Source organism: Vicia villosa, linkage group LG6, assembly GCF_029867415.1.
Source record: "Vicia villosa cultivar HV-30 ecotype Madison, WI linkage group LG6, Vvil1.0, whole genome shotgun sequence".
NCBI lineage: Eukaryota > Viridiplantae > Streptophyta > Magnoliopsida > Fabales > Fabaceae > Vicia > Vicia villosa.
In genome coordinates, this window is record NC_081185.1 from 12,741,860 (window position 1) to 12,755,387 (window position 13,528).

The 13,528-nt window shown below is 33.3% G+C and overlaps 2 protein-coding genes across 2 annotated transcripts; both read right to left on the minus strand.

Moving 5' to 3' along the window:
- Positions 1 to 1,801: 1,801 nt before the first annotated feature.
- Positions 1,802 to 5,435, minus strand: LOC131613210 (PI-PLC X domain-containing protein At5g67130-like). The gene is made up of 8 exons (XM_058884898.1): positions 5,352 to 5,435; positions 5,123 to 5,245; positions 4,100 to 4,237; positions 3,861 to 3,959; positions 3,395 to 3,698; positions 2,658 to 2,881; positions 2,468 to 2,554; positions 1,802 to 2,015 (listed from the first exon to the last, which is right to left on the minus strand). Exons 1-8 carry the CDS (start codon positions 5,433 to 5,435, stop codon positions 1,977 to 1,979), a joined length of 1,098 nt encoding a protein of 365 aa, XP_058740881.1. The 3' UTR covers positions 1,802 to 1,976.
- Positions 5,436 to 6,315: 880 nt separating this feature from the next.
- Positions 6,316 to 10,185, minus strand: LOC131613211 (uncharacterized). Its single transcript, XM_058884899.1, has 4 exons — positions 9,856 to 10,185; positions 8,430 to 8,537; positions 7,000 to 7,288; positions 6,316 to 6,896 (listed from the first exon to the last, which is right to left on the minus strand). Exons 1-4 carry the CDS (start codon positions 10,183 to 10,185, stop codon positions 6,316 to 6,318), a joined length of 1,308 nt encoding a protein of 435 aa, XP_058740882.1.
- Between the last annotated feature and the right edge of the window lie 3,343 nt (positions 10,186 to 13,528).

The window sequence follows — 13,528 nt, forward strand, 5'->3', positions numbered from 1 at the left end:
AATGATAGGATATTGTTAAATGTAGGTTTTTAATTATTTGTAACACTTGATGTACTAAGAATAAATTATTTCCTATTTGTTGCTATTTTTCTCGGTCTTTGCTATTACCTTGATTAATATAGTAAGATGTTGTTAGTTATCTTAAACCCTAACCAACTTAGGAAAGATTTGGGCCATGAGAATATTATACATTGTGGGTCATAAATTAGGTACGCATGAATATAAGATTGAAAAAAAAATGAATACAACATTGACAACACCACTAAAGGTGATTTGAATCTGCATAAAACAAAAATATATTAAGTGTAATTGATTTTTTGGTTTATCCCCTTTAATTTGAGCGAGTTTTGATTCAACCCCCTCCGTGATTAAAATTAAAATTTTCAAAAAAAACTATAAGAAAATTTTTAAAAAATTAAAAAAAATTCACCTAAATAGGCCACGTCACCTAAGGGGCAAATAAACAGAAGCTAAACATTACAAAGGGTGAATCCAATTTATTTTACAGGGAGGTAAAATCAAGGTTCGCTCACATTGTAGAGAGTAAAGTGTAATTAACCTTTATGTTAATAAAATCTTTCAAAAATTGTCACATAGCTAGAGTTATAATTGTTAAGGGCCTCGCATAAGGTCCTATTGAAGATGACTGACAGAGTCTTACGTTACGAAACAAACACCATCGTCGGAGGTATCTTCGGGAAGGGAAATTATAGAGCCGCTCGAAGAAGTTACGATGTAGGTGTTTGCAGTCAACATTATATCCCATACCTTCCAAAAAATCCCCCAAGAGAAAATAGGGGCTGATATCATTTTCTCCGAGGAGGATGCAGTCAAAGTTAATCCTCACTACGAAAATCCTCTACTCATCATTGTTCAACATGAAAATTGGGACACGAGACGCATCCTGATTGATCTGGGTAACTCCACCGATGTTTTCTTCTTGGATATCTTCCAGAAACTACAACTAGATGTGGACGACATAAAAATATTCAATGATTCTTTGATAGAATTATCAGGAAAACTGGTACAGATAATGGGCCATGTGACCCTAAACACCATATGCGGCAAGGGAGCAAACGCTAAGGTCATTGACGTAAACTACCTCATCTTAGACACCTTATCACGTTACAACACCATCATGGTGAGCCCTGCCATTAACGCCCTAGAAGCGGTCGTATCGACCAAGTATTTAATCCTAAAATATCCACTCCTAGATGGGCAAGTGGGAACCATCAATGGGGATCAACAAGTGGCTCACGAGTGTTATCTAAGCAGCCTGGAGATCGCCAAAGAAGAGCTCGTCCTTGTTGATGCCCATCCTTCTGAAGTTCAAAATACTAAATTCAAGGATTGGGACCCCAGATTGGGTGCGGAGGCGGAACGACTCACGCCCATAGAAACCATAGGTCCTAGAGACCTCTAAATACATCTCCCCTCAAGGGGAGAAGAACAAACTCTATGTCATACCGGCTCTCCACAACTAAAAGAGCATCACGCTCGTTACCGTCATAACATACACGACTAATTTAATCTCCCGCCTGCAATCAAGTAGCACCGACCACCAACAAGGCATTTCACCTCACGTGAGCTGGTTCCTCAAATAGCCTAAAATACCACTGTACAAAGCTTCTCACAGCCGTGAACAAGTCCTCACCATCAAAACATATTATACATCTACTAAGACCTCTAAATCTTCCTTCCTTTATCAAGAGGAACACGCACACATGTACCTTAAAGACAAGAACATGTACACATGTACTTTTTAATCAATATACATACTATATTTGGAGATTAATTAAAATAATACAATTGAAACTGACTCTCAATAGATCACTGCAGAAAAAGTATTAGTATATTTTTTTAGAAATAAAAATGACAATAGTACTTTCTGAAGCTAGAGTGCATGATACAATGGTAAGGAATTCTGCTTTCAATAATCCATCACCTAAATTATTTTCTTTCGGTTGTTGCTCTTTTCACTTTTGTGGCGAGCAAACTGGTGAAGTTGATCCAGGCTGAAATTAAACAAATCAATAAATTAAATATTATATAAAAAAGTCCATTCCCATATACACTGGACATGTTTTTTCTTCTAGAAATTTATTAAGCCAAAAGCTCAACCAAACACATATTATCTTAAAAAAGTGGTTGGACTTAATTAATTCATACAAAACCGATTTATAAGATGAAGACTCTCCTCGTATATAATTCAATGTGACATTTTTAACATAATCCCTCACATTCAAGATTGAACATTTAGAACGTGAAAATAAAATATAGGTGAACCGATATCTAAAATCTAAATAGCAAAATGTTAATCTAATCTTAAATAATACTCTAGATATTATTTTAAAAATGTGGTTAGGCCTATCTCAACCAGTTATGATTGTCCGATATATTTTCCGACGATATGAGACTCATTTTATAATTTACATATATATTCTAAGAGTTAAGTTAATTTTCTTACCACACATGAATGAACATCATCACATCCACACAATAGCTTTCCATTGAGAGTATCCATAGCTTGAAATGCCCCTCCTCCATCACTCCTCTACATTAAAAAAAAACCTCAAAAATTATAACAGATTATGATTTTTTTTTGCATTAGTGACCAAATTTGGATCGAATAAGCGATAAAATTTGCTTAAACGAACCGAGTAAAAATCGACAGCTACGAAATTAGCCCATCTGTTACCAGCAGCAGCAAAACAAGTTTGCAACATGTTAATGAGTCCTTCAGAATTATCTTGACATGAGAGTGGCTTTACTGGAACACTCTTAAAATGGTTTACCAATACTAAAGATTTGGTTTTATCATCAAGAGAAGGTGATTCTGCCCTGTTTGGGCAGTTTCCTTCTTTCATTCCATCATCCCCATCTGCAAAAAATAGCCAATTTTCAAAAGAAAATTTCAAGATTTAACCGGTTGACCATTTGGTACTTAGACATAGAAATCAGACACGATATTGACACATGACATCGGTAATAATTATAAAATGATATTTAAATTTACTGTAATCACATGTGTTGATGCCGAGATTGTGTGAAACACAAAAATGTGTTGGTGCTACAAAGGTATTTTAAAACATTGAATATAACTATATTACAACCAGGGTTTTAAAAAACGGTCCGCAACTGCGAAAACGGCCACGACAAAACGGTTTTGACAGATGTTGAAACCGACAATGTTATTACTTTTTTTTTTATAGTAAAGAGCAAATTATGGTTAATTTACACCGCGACAACCGCAATCAGTGTTACGACATTTGTACCGACCGAAATCATGAAAACTTTTACACGATCGTGACCGTTTTTTAAAACCCTGATCACAACAATATGACAGAAGAAATATATATACATGGATTAAGAGATTTGATAGATGTTTTCTTACATTGATTTTCAACCATGTAATTCCATTGGTAAGCAATGCCTTCACTTTCTTCCTTACCCTTCTTAGAAGTAAACACTAATAACCTTTGGTTTTTGGCAACCATATCACTAACTAGTGGCCAATTCTCACCATTTTTTGGCATGCTAGCCAATGGAAACCAATACTTCTTAAGACCAGAATCAGTGAAAACCTTTGTCAAACCATTTGGAGATTCAACATAATCTTCCAAGATAATTGTCACAATTTCATTTGTATTCGCCGATAAAAATGCTTCGATTTCCTTCAACGTATCAATAGCCGGTTCCTAATAGTTTATCATAAATTAGTATAATCAGAGTTTTACATAATAGTATATCATCTGCAACCGACTGTAATTCGTTAGATTAAAAACAATCAGTAACGAACTATTTCATAAAGTCGATTGCAGATAAATAGAAATTAAATTAGGATTATAAGTTTTACATACAAATGCTGTAACATCATGGCATTGACCTTTAAATGAATGGCATAACCAAACAGCTCCATCAAAATCATATGTATCTAACATAAGTGCACGAACTCCATCCTACAAATAAACAGAATATTAAGACAAAAATTGTGAGTTAAATTAACAATGTTTATAATTATAATAGAAATTTAAAATTAATAATATTTAAACTATATATATACTTTAGAAGTATTGAAAATTTGAAATGAATAGCATACATTAAGCTGTTGAGTGATGCTGTGCTCTTGATTGTTGATGGTAATTCTAGGCACACCTGTGTGAGATGGTTCTCCTTCAATGGCAAATGCATTATGTGTTGTCAAAAATGCATATTTGTTGAATGGAAGAGAATTATTCTGTCCCCCCAAAAATAAATAAAAAATTATTAGTAAAAATCAAACTAAACTTTCTTGTTTATATATTTTTATAAACGAATAAGATTACACACTACAAGTCAAATAAGAGAAAATCATCAATAAATTTGTATAAAAAGAGTCTATAATAATTTTAAACAAAACTCTGAATTAATCTTAATAATCTTAGGGTTGTTATACGATATAAACCCTAAATTAAACTGGTTAACGAGCTACTAACAAAATTCTAGAATAGAGATTTAACAACAGTAAAAGTAAGAGGGCTAAGATGATGGTTTTAAATTGCAGTTCGCAAATGTAATTGTGGTTGTAATATTGTTTATATGATGGTTTTTGCAACCACATCAAATTGCAATTGAAACCCTAGTATTATTTATGTAGTAGCTTCTGCAACCACATCAAATTGCAATTATAGGGTGATTTAAAATCATTGATGCGGCTGAACACATTAGACGATTTCTTTGATGTTTCAATCATTTTCACCTAAATATAAAATTTTAGAATCTAAAATTCAATTTTGTTACGATGTAATAAAAAAAATTTTAATTTGAAGTGTTTCTCAAGAGTGTTTTTTCAATAATCTCCCACTTAAAATTCAGGCTGCACGCGTCGCAGCAATCACAATGACCGCAGCTTTCACATCCGCCATCGAAATTTAATACTAATGATAAAACAAACAATATATATAGTTTTTTGCATGCCCCCACCAAACAAGAAAAATGCAAGCCAACCAACCAATAAAAAGTGATCCAACCACCATAAGATTGTTGTTGATAGCTAAACAACCTATTGAGTTTGTCCATATCACTTTTCTGAGAAAACTATAAAAAAAAATACCAAAATGTAACAAATAAAAAAAAATCTTACAATGAGCTTGAATTGATCTGTCACAGTTGCTCTAACACACTTTTTCACAGAAATCTTTTCTGGACATGCAGAACAACTTAGTCCACTTCCACAATCTTCATCAGAATCGCAATCATCAAGAAACTAATAAATAAAAAATTATTAATTTTAAACCAATTAATCAAAGATTATAAAAATTAATTAAATTTAATAATGTTCTGTAGGGTTTAGTGTGGAGTTAGTTACATACCTTTAAAGTTCCAATAGAATTATCAGAAGCAACATTGTAAGCCAATGAAAGAATTAACAAAACCAAACACCAAAGAGAACTCATTTCGACAATGATGAAAGAAATGAATAAACAAAAGATAATATATATATAAAATTAATTGCTAGAAAAATTGATGATTGATTATTTTATTTTGTGTTGACTGAGAAAACGAAGTAAATTCATAGAATTTCTCAAATTTTCGTCAAATAGGGATATTCTTGCTCCTTTATGCAAAATTATAGACAAAGCAGTTACTTTACAAAAAAGTATTTAATATTTTAATTTATAGGCTTAAATGCAAAAAACTATTTTCCTTTTTTGATTAAAAATATTTTTTTTAATGGAGCTTTTGTTCTTATCTTTTAACTTTTGAAATATTTTGCATCTTTCCATAATAGTTTATGATTCGATATTATAATTAATCATATATAAAGAAAGACTAAAAATTTACTATCATCTCCTTCTTTAAATATAGGATTTTTTTGATTTTTTACATATAATTCTATTAACATTTTTAAGTTTATTAGGAAGAAACCTGTGCTATCGGGTCCCGTTCGAATTTCATATTACATGGATTCAATATTGATTCATAAAGAACCTTCCTATATATCAAAGATAAGGTAATATAATTATGCTCAGAGTCACTAAATTTTTAACCAAAGAGTGTATTAAACAAATGAGTTACTATTGGTGTGACTATTATTACATACAAATGATTCAGGTTTATAAGTTTAGATGTAAGCATCTCCATAGTACCAGATTAATTGTTGAACTTAAACAATGCAGAACCAACAAATAACAACACTCCATAACATATATCTGCATGTGAACATGTATCAAATAGTATATTAGTTTTTCTAAGTTTTGAATATATAAAACAAATTCACATAAAAAATATATAATTAATTTTTGTAAAACAATGAAAGGTGAGAAAGATTACCAACTAACAAAATGATTGGAAAACTTCCTTGTATACAACATTTATAGTGGTAGAACATGGTTCATTTTTATCATCATGTATCAAGATTTTAAGACTACTTTTGATTGTAACTCTTGAAATTGCAACATATAACTGTCCATGACTAAAAACAGGAGTAGGAAAATACAATCCGACGCTATCAAGCGATTGTCCTTGGGATTTGTTTATTGTCATTGCGTAAGAGACAATGATAGAAAATTGCCTCCTAATCAACATAAAGGGCCAAGGTGACTCATAAGGTGACATAGACATCTGAGAAATATAAAAGATATTACGAATGTTTTTTCCAGACATAATTTTTGCCTCAATAACATGATTTGCCAACCTTGTAACAATCATCCATGTTCCATTGCACAATCCATCAATTTGATCCAAATTTCTCATTAGCATAATTGGAGTACCAACCTTCAATTTGATTCTATGATTTGGTAGACCTGATGTTCTTAGCATACTAAGAAATTCTGGAGTTAGAACTTCATACGCTCCAGTATAACTTGTATTAGTTCTATCAATTTCATCGGAACTCAAATACTCTTTCTCTTCTCCTAAAAATGTACCACAACATGAAAATATTAATACATTAGTAATGTCAAAGTGATACACTTATTTGTTATATGCATATATAAAATAAATTAAAAGTTATTTTACCTGGAATAAGGTCTAATACATAATGATTGATTTTATCCACAACTTCAATGGTTGAGGCAAGAATTGATTTTCCTTGTAAATATGCCACATTTTGAAAATTTTCCAATAAATTGGGATATGTGCTATCAACTATAGCTTTTATAGGATCATCAAAATTGGATATTAATAGCTCTTGAGGAATTTCTATATCAACCAATCCATAATTTGGTTCACATATCTTACCATCACCAACATCTAATATCCACTTAGAGAAAACTGCTAGTTCATCATTACCTGTATTATCTCTTCCCTGACGAAGTCTCATATTTTTTGTTAGTTTTAGAACTTGACAATAGTCCCGTACATAAGATGAGTAAATCGAAGCATGAACAATATCAGAACTCTCTGCTCTTGGAACGACTGGAAGAATTTGTCGAAAATCTCCTCCAAAAACAACAACTTTCCCACCAAAAATTGTATTCGCATGTTTATTGTGGAAATTGGTAAAAAACTGCTAGTCCTCCCAAAGCCTACAAACTAAGGGTTACTTGCAGAATCGAATAGTTGATCCTAAGACACGTGATAATGTAACTAAGGTTTGACTTGTTCAGTTCGACACAATGTTTGACTCTAAGAGAAACGATTTCCTACAAAGAGTTTGAACAAGAAATTTTTTCCACAAAAGAGGCTAATGTTATCGACTGTGGGTGACCCGTGACTGACAGAACACTTATAACATTAGAAGAGATACACAACGAATGTATCTTTGGTGAACTCCATTATCGTAATAGACCCACTATCAACAACGTAGACGATAACATAAAAGGATAGTTCAAACGTAAACGAAATTAAGACAAAGTGTTCAAGAGGAACAATTGAAAAATATGGAAGTTGCATTGAAGTAAAAATGGTGATTCACGTACATTAGCACTCTTGAAAACTCTCTGCTTCCTCGCGCTAGGAATGTTAAGTTTTCTACAAGTAACTTTAGTACAAGTGAACACCTGGAGCCCTTTGTTGGATCTCTTATTTATAATAAAATAAAGTAACTACCTACAAGCTAGAATAACTGCAAGATAGCTGTCTATAGGTTGAACAATTTGCTGCACGATCCAAGTATCTGCTCCCCACGTCTTTGGCGCTTGTTTTGGGAACTACTCTTTTGCTAACCGCTGGCATTTGAATTTCAAATTGTCCCGCTCAGGTCTTTACTTCGACGCTACCCTCTAATGCATAACAAAATCAAAACTTTTCTAAGTCTCAACTTTTAGTATGGTCGACAGAAGAGTTCGACCAACTTTTTTGCAGATTGCATTGACTTTTCCTTTTTGCCAGCTTATCACTTCTCGATCTTTCCTTCATCCTCGACCCAACTTCTCTTACAAATCAATTTTTTAAGGCCCAATCCTTTAATTTATAGGACTCTTCTATTAATTACACCATCAACATACCTCAACAGTTTTTTGCAGTAACATCGCAAGACCCTTTTTGCTCATGACATCTATAAGGATCTTATCCAATGCCTCAAAGCAGTTCTTATGGGCCATAGGTGCTTCATCCTATATTATGACATTAGTTGATTCAAATAACTCATAATGTTCGGTGTCTTTGTCAATATTGCAAGTAGAATTGTCAAGTGTTGGCACGGGTACTTTGAACTTTGAATGGGAAGTTCTTCTACTGGGCAATAACAATGAAGCTATGCCACTTGAAGCAACAATGAGGACAATTTTTTCGTCTGAACGAAGTACACTTGATAGTGTTCTCCACATAAAAGTTTTATCGGTCCCTCCATAACCATGTAAAAAAACACCCATCCTAATTGTTTGTTGACAACTTCCATGATTTTATATAATATCGAACGTTGTTCATCTATAAAATTTAATTAGCAATTTTAGCATTCTATCATAAAAAATATATAAATAGTTAAATGTTATCATAATACAAAGCAGAATAATTAGCTGTTAGGGAGGTAAAAAGATTATGGAAATTGTCTCGTTTAGTATCGACATTGTAATCATGTTTGTCATAAATCAGTCTATTGCCCACGTGCCGTGTGACATACGAATCTGAATCAGGCATATCTTTGAATTCATGCAAACTTCTTCGATTCTTTTGCATCATATTCTCAATCTCAATGAGTGTCAAATTTTTTAGCTCAGTGGTTTAAAACTGCATATCTAAACAAAAATTATGTAAATTAGCTTCACATAAACGGGAACATGATAATTGACGTACAAATGGAATATATAAATGGAATTGATCAATTTATATAACATGTGATCATTATAGCTCCTAATTATATACCGCAACACATTTTCCCTCACAATATATAACATGAAATTTTCATTCAAACACATATTCACGACATAGTAATAATAGGATTTGGAATACATAGTGTGGTTTTACTCATTAATACTAACACATCAGTGCGTCAATGTGTTGTATAAAGAGAAAATCCTATGATCCAAGTTATATGTTATGTACTTTATTAGAAATGTAAACAGCAGTGCAAATATAAGTACAGGTGCAACATGGTTTTTTATGGTTGCATACAAGAGGATTTTGAAGACAATTAACAGTAGTTTATGAGTATAACAGCAACACTAATTCGTAATCGCGGTCATATATATATATATATATATATATATATATATATATATATATATATATATATATATATTTATCATAATTGAAAAAATTGAATAAATAGATTGTACCTCTTCTATTTGTTGCTTGTCTTTGTTGGTAAAGAATACCGTCAGACAACGTCTTCCAAGTTTTCTCCCAAACATGACGCGGTCTATTAATTATTCCAGATAATAGCATAGTGACAAATAACTTTCTCAAAAAATATTCGGAACCCCAATCCTTCACCTCATTTATGGCTGCAACATATTCCTTGTCATCGTTAAGAAATCCCATTTCGAAGCATGCATCTCTAAAACTCTCACAAACGATCCCACACGCCTTTTTTAAATCGTCAAAGCAAGTTGGTCCCTTAATAACTGTCAGCATCATTCTAAGGTAATATAGCTCGCCAGTACTTGGGGGAACCCAAATTAGTATTCCAATTCTATGACCTTTTTTATGTGGTTTCCATCGTCGGTATCTTTTATCATAAACAAACTTGAAAAGAAAAGTAGAGTAAGTCAAATTCCTTGCCTCTATGTAAGTCTTGTTTGCTTCCATCCAAGCTGAAAACATTTATTCTTTCACACTTGGTTTATCAAGAACTTCATCATTCAGTTCATGATCAGTATAATAAATCGGATTATCGCCCTCAACATGAAAATACAACCTTTCAACGACAGGAGATCTTCCATGAATAGGAAATGAAAATACCCTCCAACATGCTTCACTTGGTGAGACATATCTACAATCAAGATATTTCCTGATTTCATCGATATTTCTAACAACAGAATTTCCGTCCGTGTCAGTTTCAACAGCAGCCGCAGTGATTGTATCATACCCCTTGTTAATATATTTGAATAAGTACTTAACCAAAGTTCCCTGATTACACCACTCCATATTTATATGAGCCTGAAATTTCTTCAACAGATATGCATTATAAGGAACACCATATCTATTATCGAGAACATTTTTTCACAACAGTATGTCCAGTATGCCTTCTTTTGTACATGGGATATCCTTCATGATCAACAACGGTTTGAGGCTGATATTTTTTGGGAAAGAACTTAGAGCACTTACCGTTTTTCATGCAAGGCGCAAACCTGTTTTCTAAACCACATGGACCATGAATCATATGTGTCTTAACCAAATGATAAAATTCGCTATCATCATCTTTAGCTAGTATTTCTGCTGAAATGATATTGTTTATGCCATCTGGAGTCGGATACTTGCTCGATTGGTGCATGAAAAGCAGTATATGTGCATGCGGCAAACCTCTTTTTGGGAACTCGATTGTGTATATATCTGAAACATTTCCAGATATTAGTTTCTATACCTTAATATAAAAGTAAAAGAAATATAGAAGACAAATCAAACTTTAATAATGTTACTTACATGCAACCACTCTGCCTAAGACATGCTTCTTTGTTAAATCACACAACAACTCATCTAACTTTATTTTAAACACTCTTGAGATGATATCCGGACGATCTTGAGGTTGCAAATTCATTTTGTTAAGCAACCTTCGTATTTTAGGCCAATTTGGATTGTAAGTAAAGGTGATAAAAAGATCAGGAAACCCAATTTGGCTACAAATCGCCATCCCATCAAAGTATAGTTGTTCCATATATCTCTGACTTCCAATATAAGTTGACGGTAAAACCACTCTTTTAACTTTGTTTGATCCTTGAGTGGTTTCTTGCTGGTCTATTTCTGTAGAGAATCGGTAAGGATTTGCAACCCCGACTACAATGCATAAGCTTGCATTATATATTACTACAAAGATAATCATCGACAACGGTTTAATCCTAAATATCTCACACGTATCCCACTACTTAGGACTTCACAATATCACTTGCTTCCACGCGTCTTCAAGGAATAACTGCCGAAAAATCAATAATCATGCTGTTAAATATGTTGATAACTGCTTCGAAACTCATACCTGCCTTCCAGAATATTTGTTTCAGTTCCATATCACTTGTCGAAACATAACTTTACTTAACAGACTCCTAGACTCATAAAATATGCTATGTCCTAGATAACGGGTGACCTTGTCGAACCCCACCATTCTATCGAAAAACTTTTTTCGAGATTGAAATTCGGGCACTTTAAAATAGATATCAAGACTAATGTCCTAACTGGGACAGAACCTAGTTAATTACTAGCTTAATGATCCTGGACACTTGGACAAATATTAGTATTCCCCATTTTTCTTTAAGTATTTTGTTATCATCAAAATCCAAGGATTATGAACATATTTTGTTCCTATAGTTTTTTTGAGACCTCTTCCTAAGCACATTAGGAAACCCCATGTTTTGCAACATTTCTTCCCCGGATATCCCTTGTGTGAACTCTTAGTGTTCCTGCACAAACCCTTTGACTTTTGCTTCATGAAGAACCATTCATTTTGGTCATGTCCCCCAACTTTAAAAAAACTCTCCATACATCAGATGGCTGAATAGGTTTCAACAAAAGAAATAACATGCATGGAAAGGTCACAATATCTTTGACCTGATACAACTCTCAAGAATTGGCCCTAGGTAGAACTCTCACATGATGATCGTTGCTACTTGCTTATAGGAATCATCAACCAATATGTTTCACTTACCATGTGGCATGATAACTCCAACACTTTTCGATATATAAGTTATTGTTGGTTTTCGACCAACTGGAGAACTCTTTGACCCTTCTCGGATAACCAAGACCAAACCTAAATTTAATTTACCAACATTGCTTATGGCACCTACATAAAAGAGCATTGCGCTTCGACTGAGAACGTAGGATGTATTATCCTGAATCCCAAGTATAATTTATAAAACATTGCAGAAAATATGAAGATAAAAGTAAAGGTGTCACATTGACAAAAAGCTTTCAATTAATATTTCAAATGCAGATTTTAAGTCAAAGCATATAATCATAAAACATAGCAAAGTGGTATGTTCAAAAAAACTTAATGATATAGAAAAATCTCCAACCCGATTTTACAATATCAGAGTGTTGGCTGGAAATTTCGTTTAGAGAAAATATTCTTTAAGAGTATAGAATTCGAAGAAAGATGGTTACTGATGACCATTTCTGAGATTGAATATGGCTACTGATGGCCATGTTTCGAGGATGTTGTTTAAGTTGAAGTAAAGATGGTTAGAATCGGAGCTAATTCGAAGTGAATTATCTTTAAGACTTAAACGTTTTGCGGAATACGAAGGGTACTGAAGCTTGACGTGTTTTCGTGACATTCTCGGTTCTGATCACGTTGCCACGTATCGAAAGAGGATTCAGGCGGGAGGATTTGAATTTCGAAGTAGTATGTGTAACCGAACAAGGACAGATGGCATCCTGTCATACCCCAATTTTTGACCTAAGATACCACCTCATATCATCTGCACATGCATCATTTGCATCTCTAACAAATTGCATAGCTTGTGTTTGCTACTTGTGACTCAGCAGGGTTTAATCAAGAAATCACTCATCAGTACAAGTAACAACCAATTAGGGTTTTGTTCTCCCTTCATCTCAAATGAATCATCTTCATCAACAATCAACATTTGGTCCTCAGAGATTCACTTCACAAGCTCAACAGCTTTGAATCGACTGAATTAGGGTTTTGACTGAAGGCAGCACACTCCTGGCTTTTGCTCAGAATTTGACCCAATGACTTGGGACATGATATCAAGACCTCAAGTGCATTATCTTGATCTAATTTATTGGCTCAAGATACCTCCTACACAAAGATTGATCAGACAAATCCTCAGATCAGGGTTTTGAACTATCAGGGACTGAAATCAGGGATCACATTTGGGAAACCCTAAAAATCCCCAGGAAGTCAATCAAAAGTTTCAATCATCTTCAAATAATCCCTATGACAACATCCAATGGAAATTACATCTCAATTCAAGACCTACAGTCATCAATTTCATCT

Coding starts and splice junctions, on each gene's coding strand:
- LOC131613210 (XM_058884898.1), bottom strand. CDS start 5,435: ATGAGTTCTCTTTGGTGTTTGGTTTTGTTAATTCTTTCATTGGCTTAC. Junction 4,238..5,122: donor CAGATCAATTCAAGCTCATT/GTAAGATTTTTT, acceptor TTGGGGGGACAG/AATAATTCTCTTCCATTCAA. Junction 2,882..3,394: donor TTACATGGTTGAAAATCAAT/GTAAGAAAACAT, acceptor TATTTTTTGCAG/ATGGGGATGATGGAATGAAA.
- LOC131613211 (XM_058884899.1), bottom strand. CDS start 10,185: ATGTTTTCAGCTTGGATGGAAGCAAACAAGACTTACATAGAGGCAAGG. Junction 8,538..9,855: donor ATGTTGCAGCCATAAATGAG/GTGAAGGATTGG, acceptor GTCATAATATAG/GATGAAGCACCTATGGCCCA. Junction 6,897..6,999: donor TGTATTAGACCTTATTCCAG/GTAAAATAACTT, acceptor GTACATTTTTAG/GAGAAGAGAAAGAGTATTTG.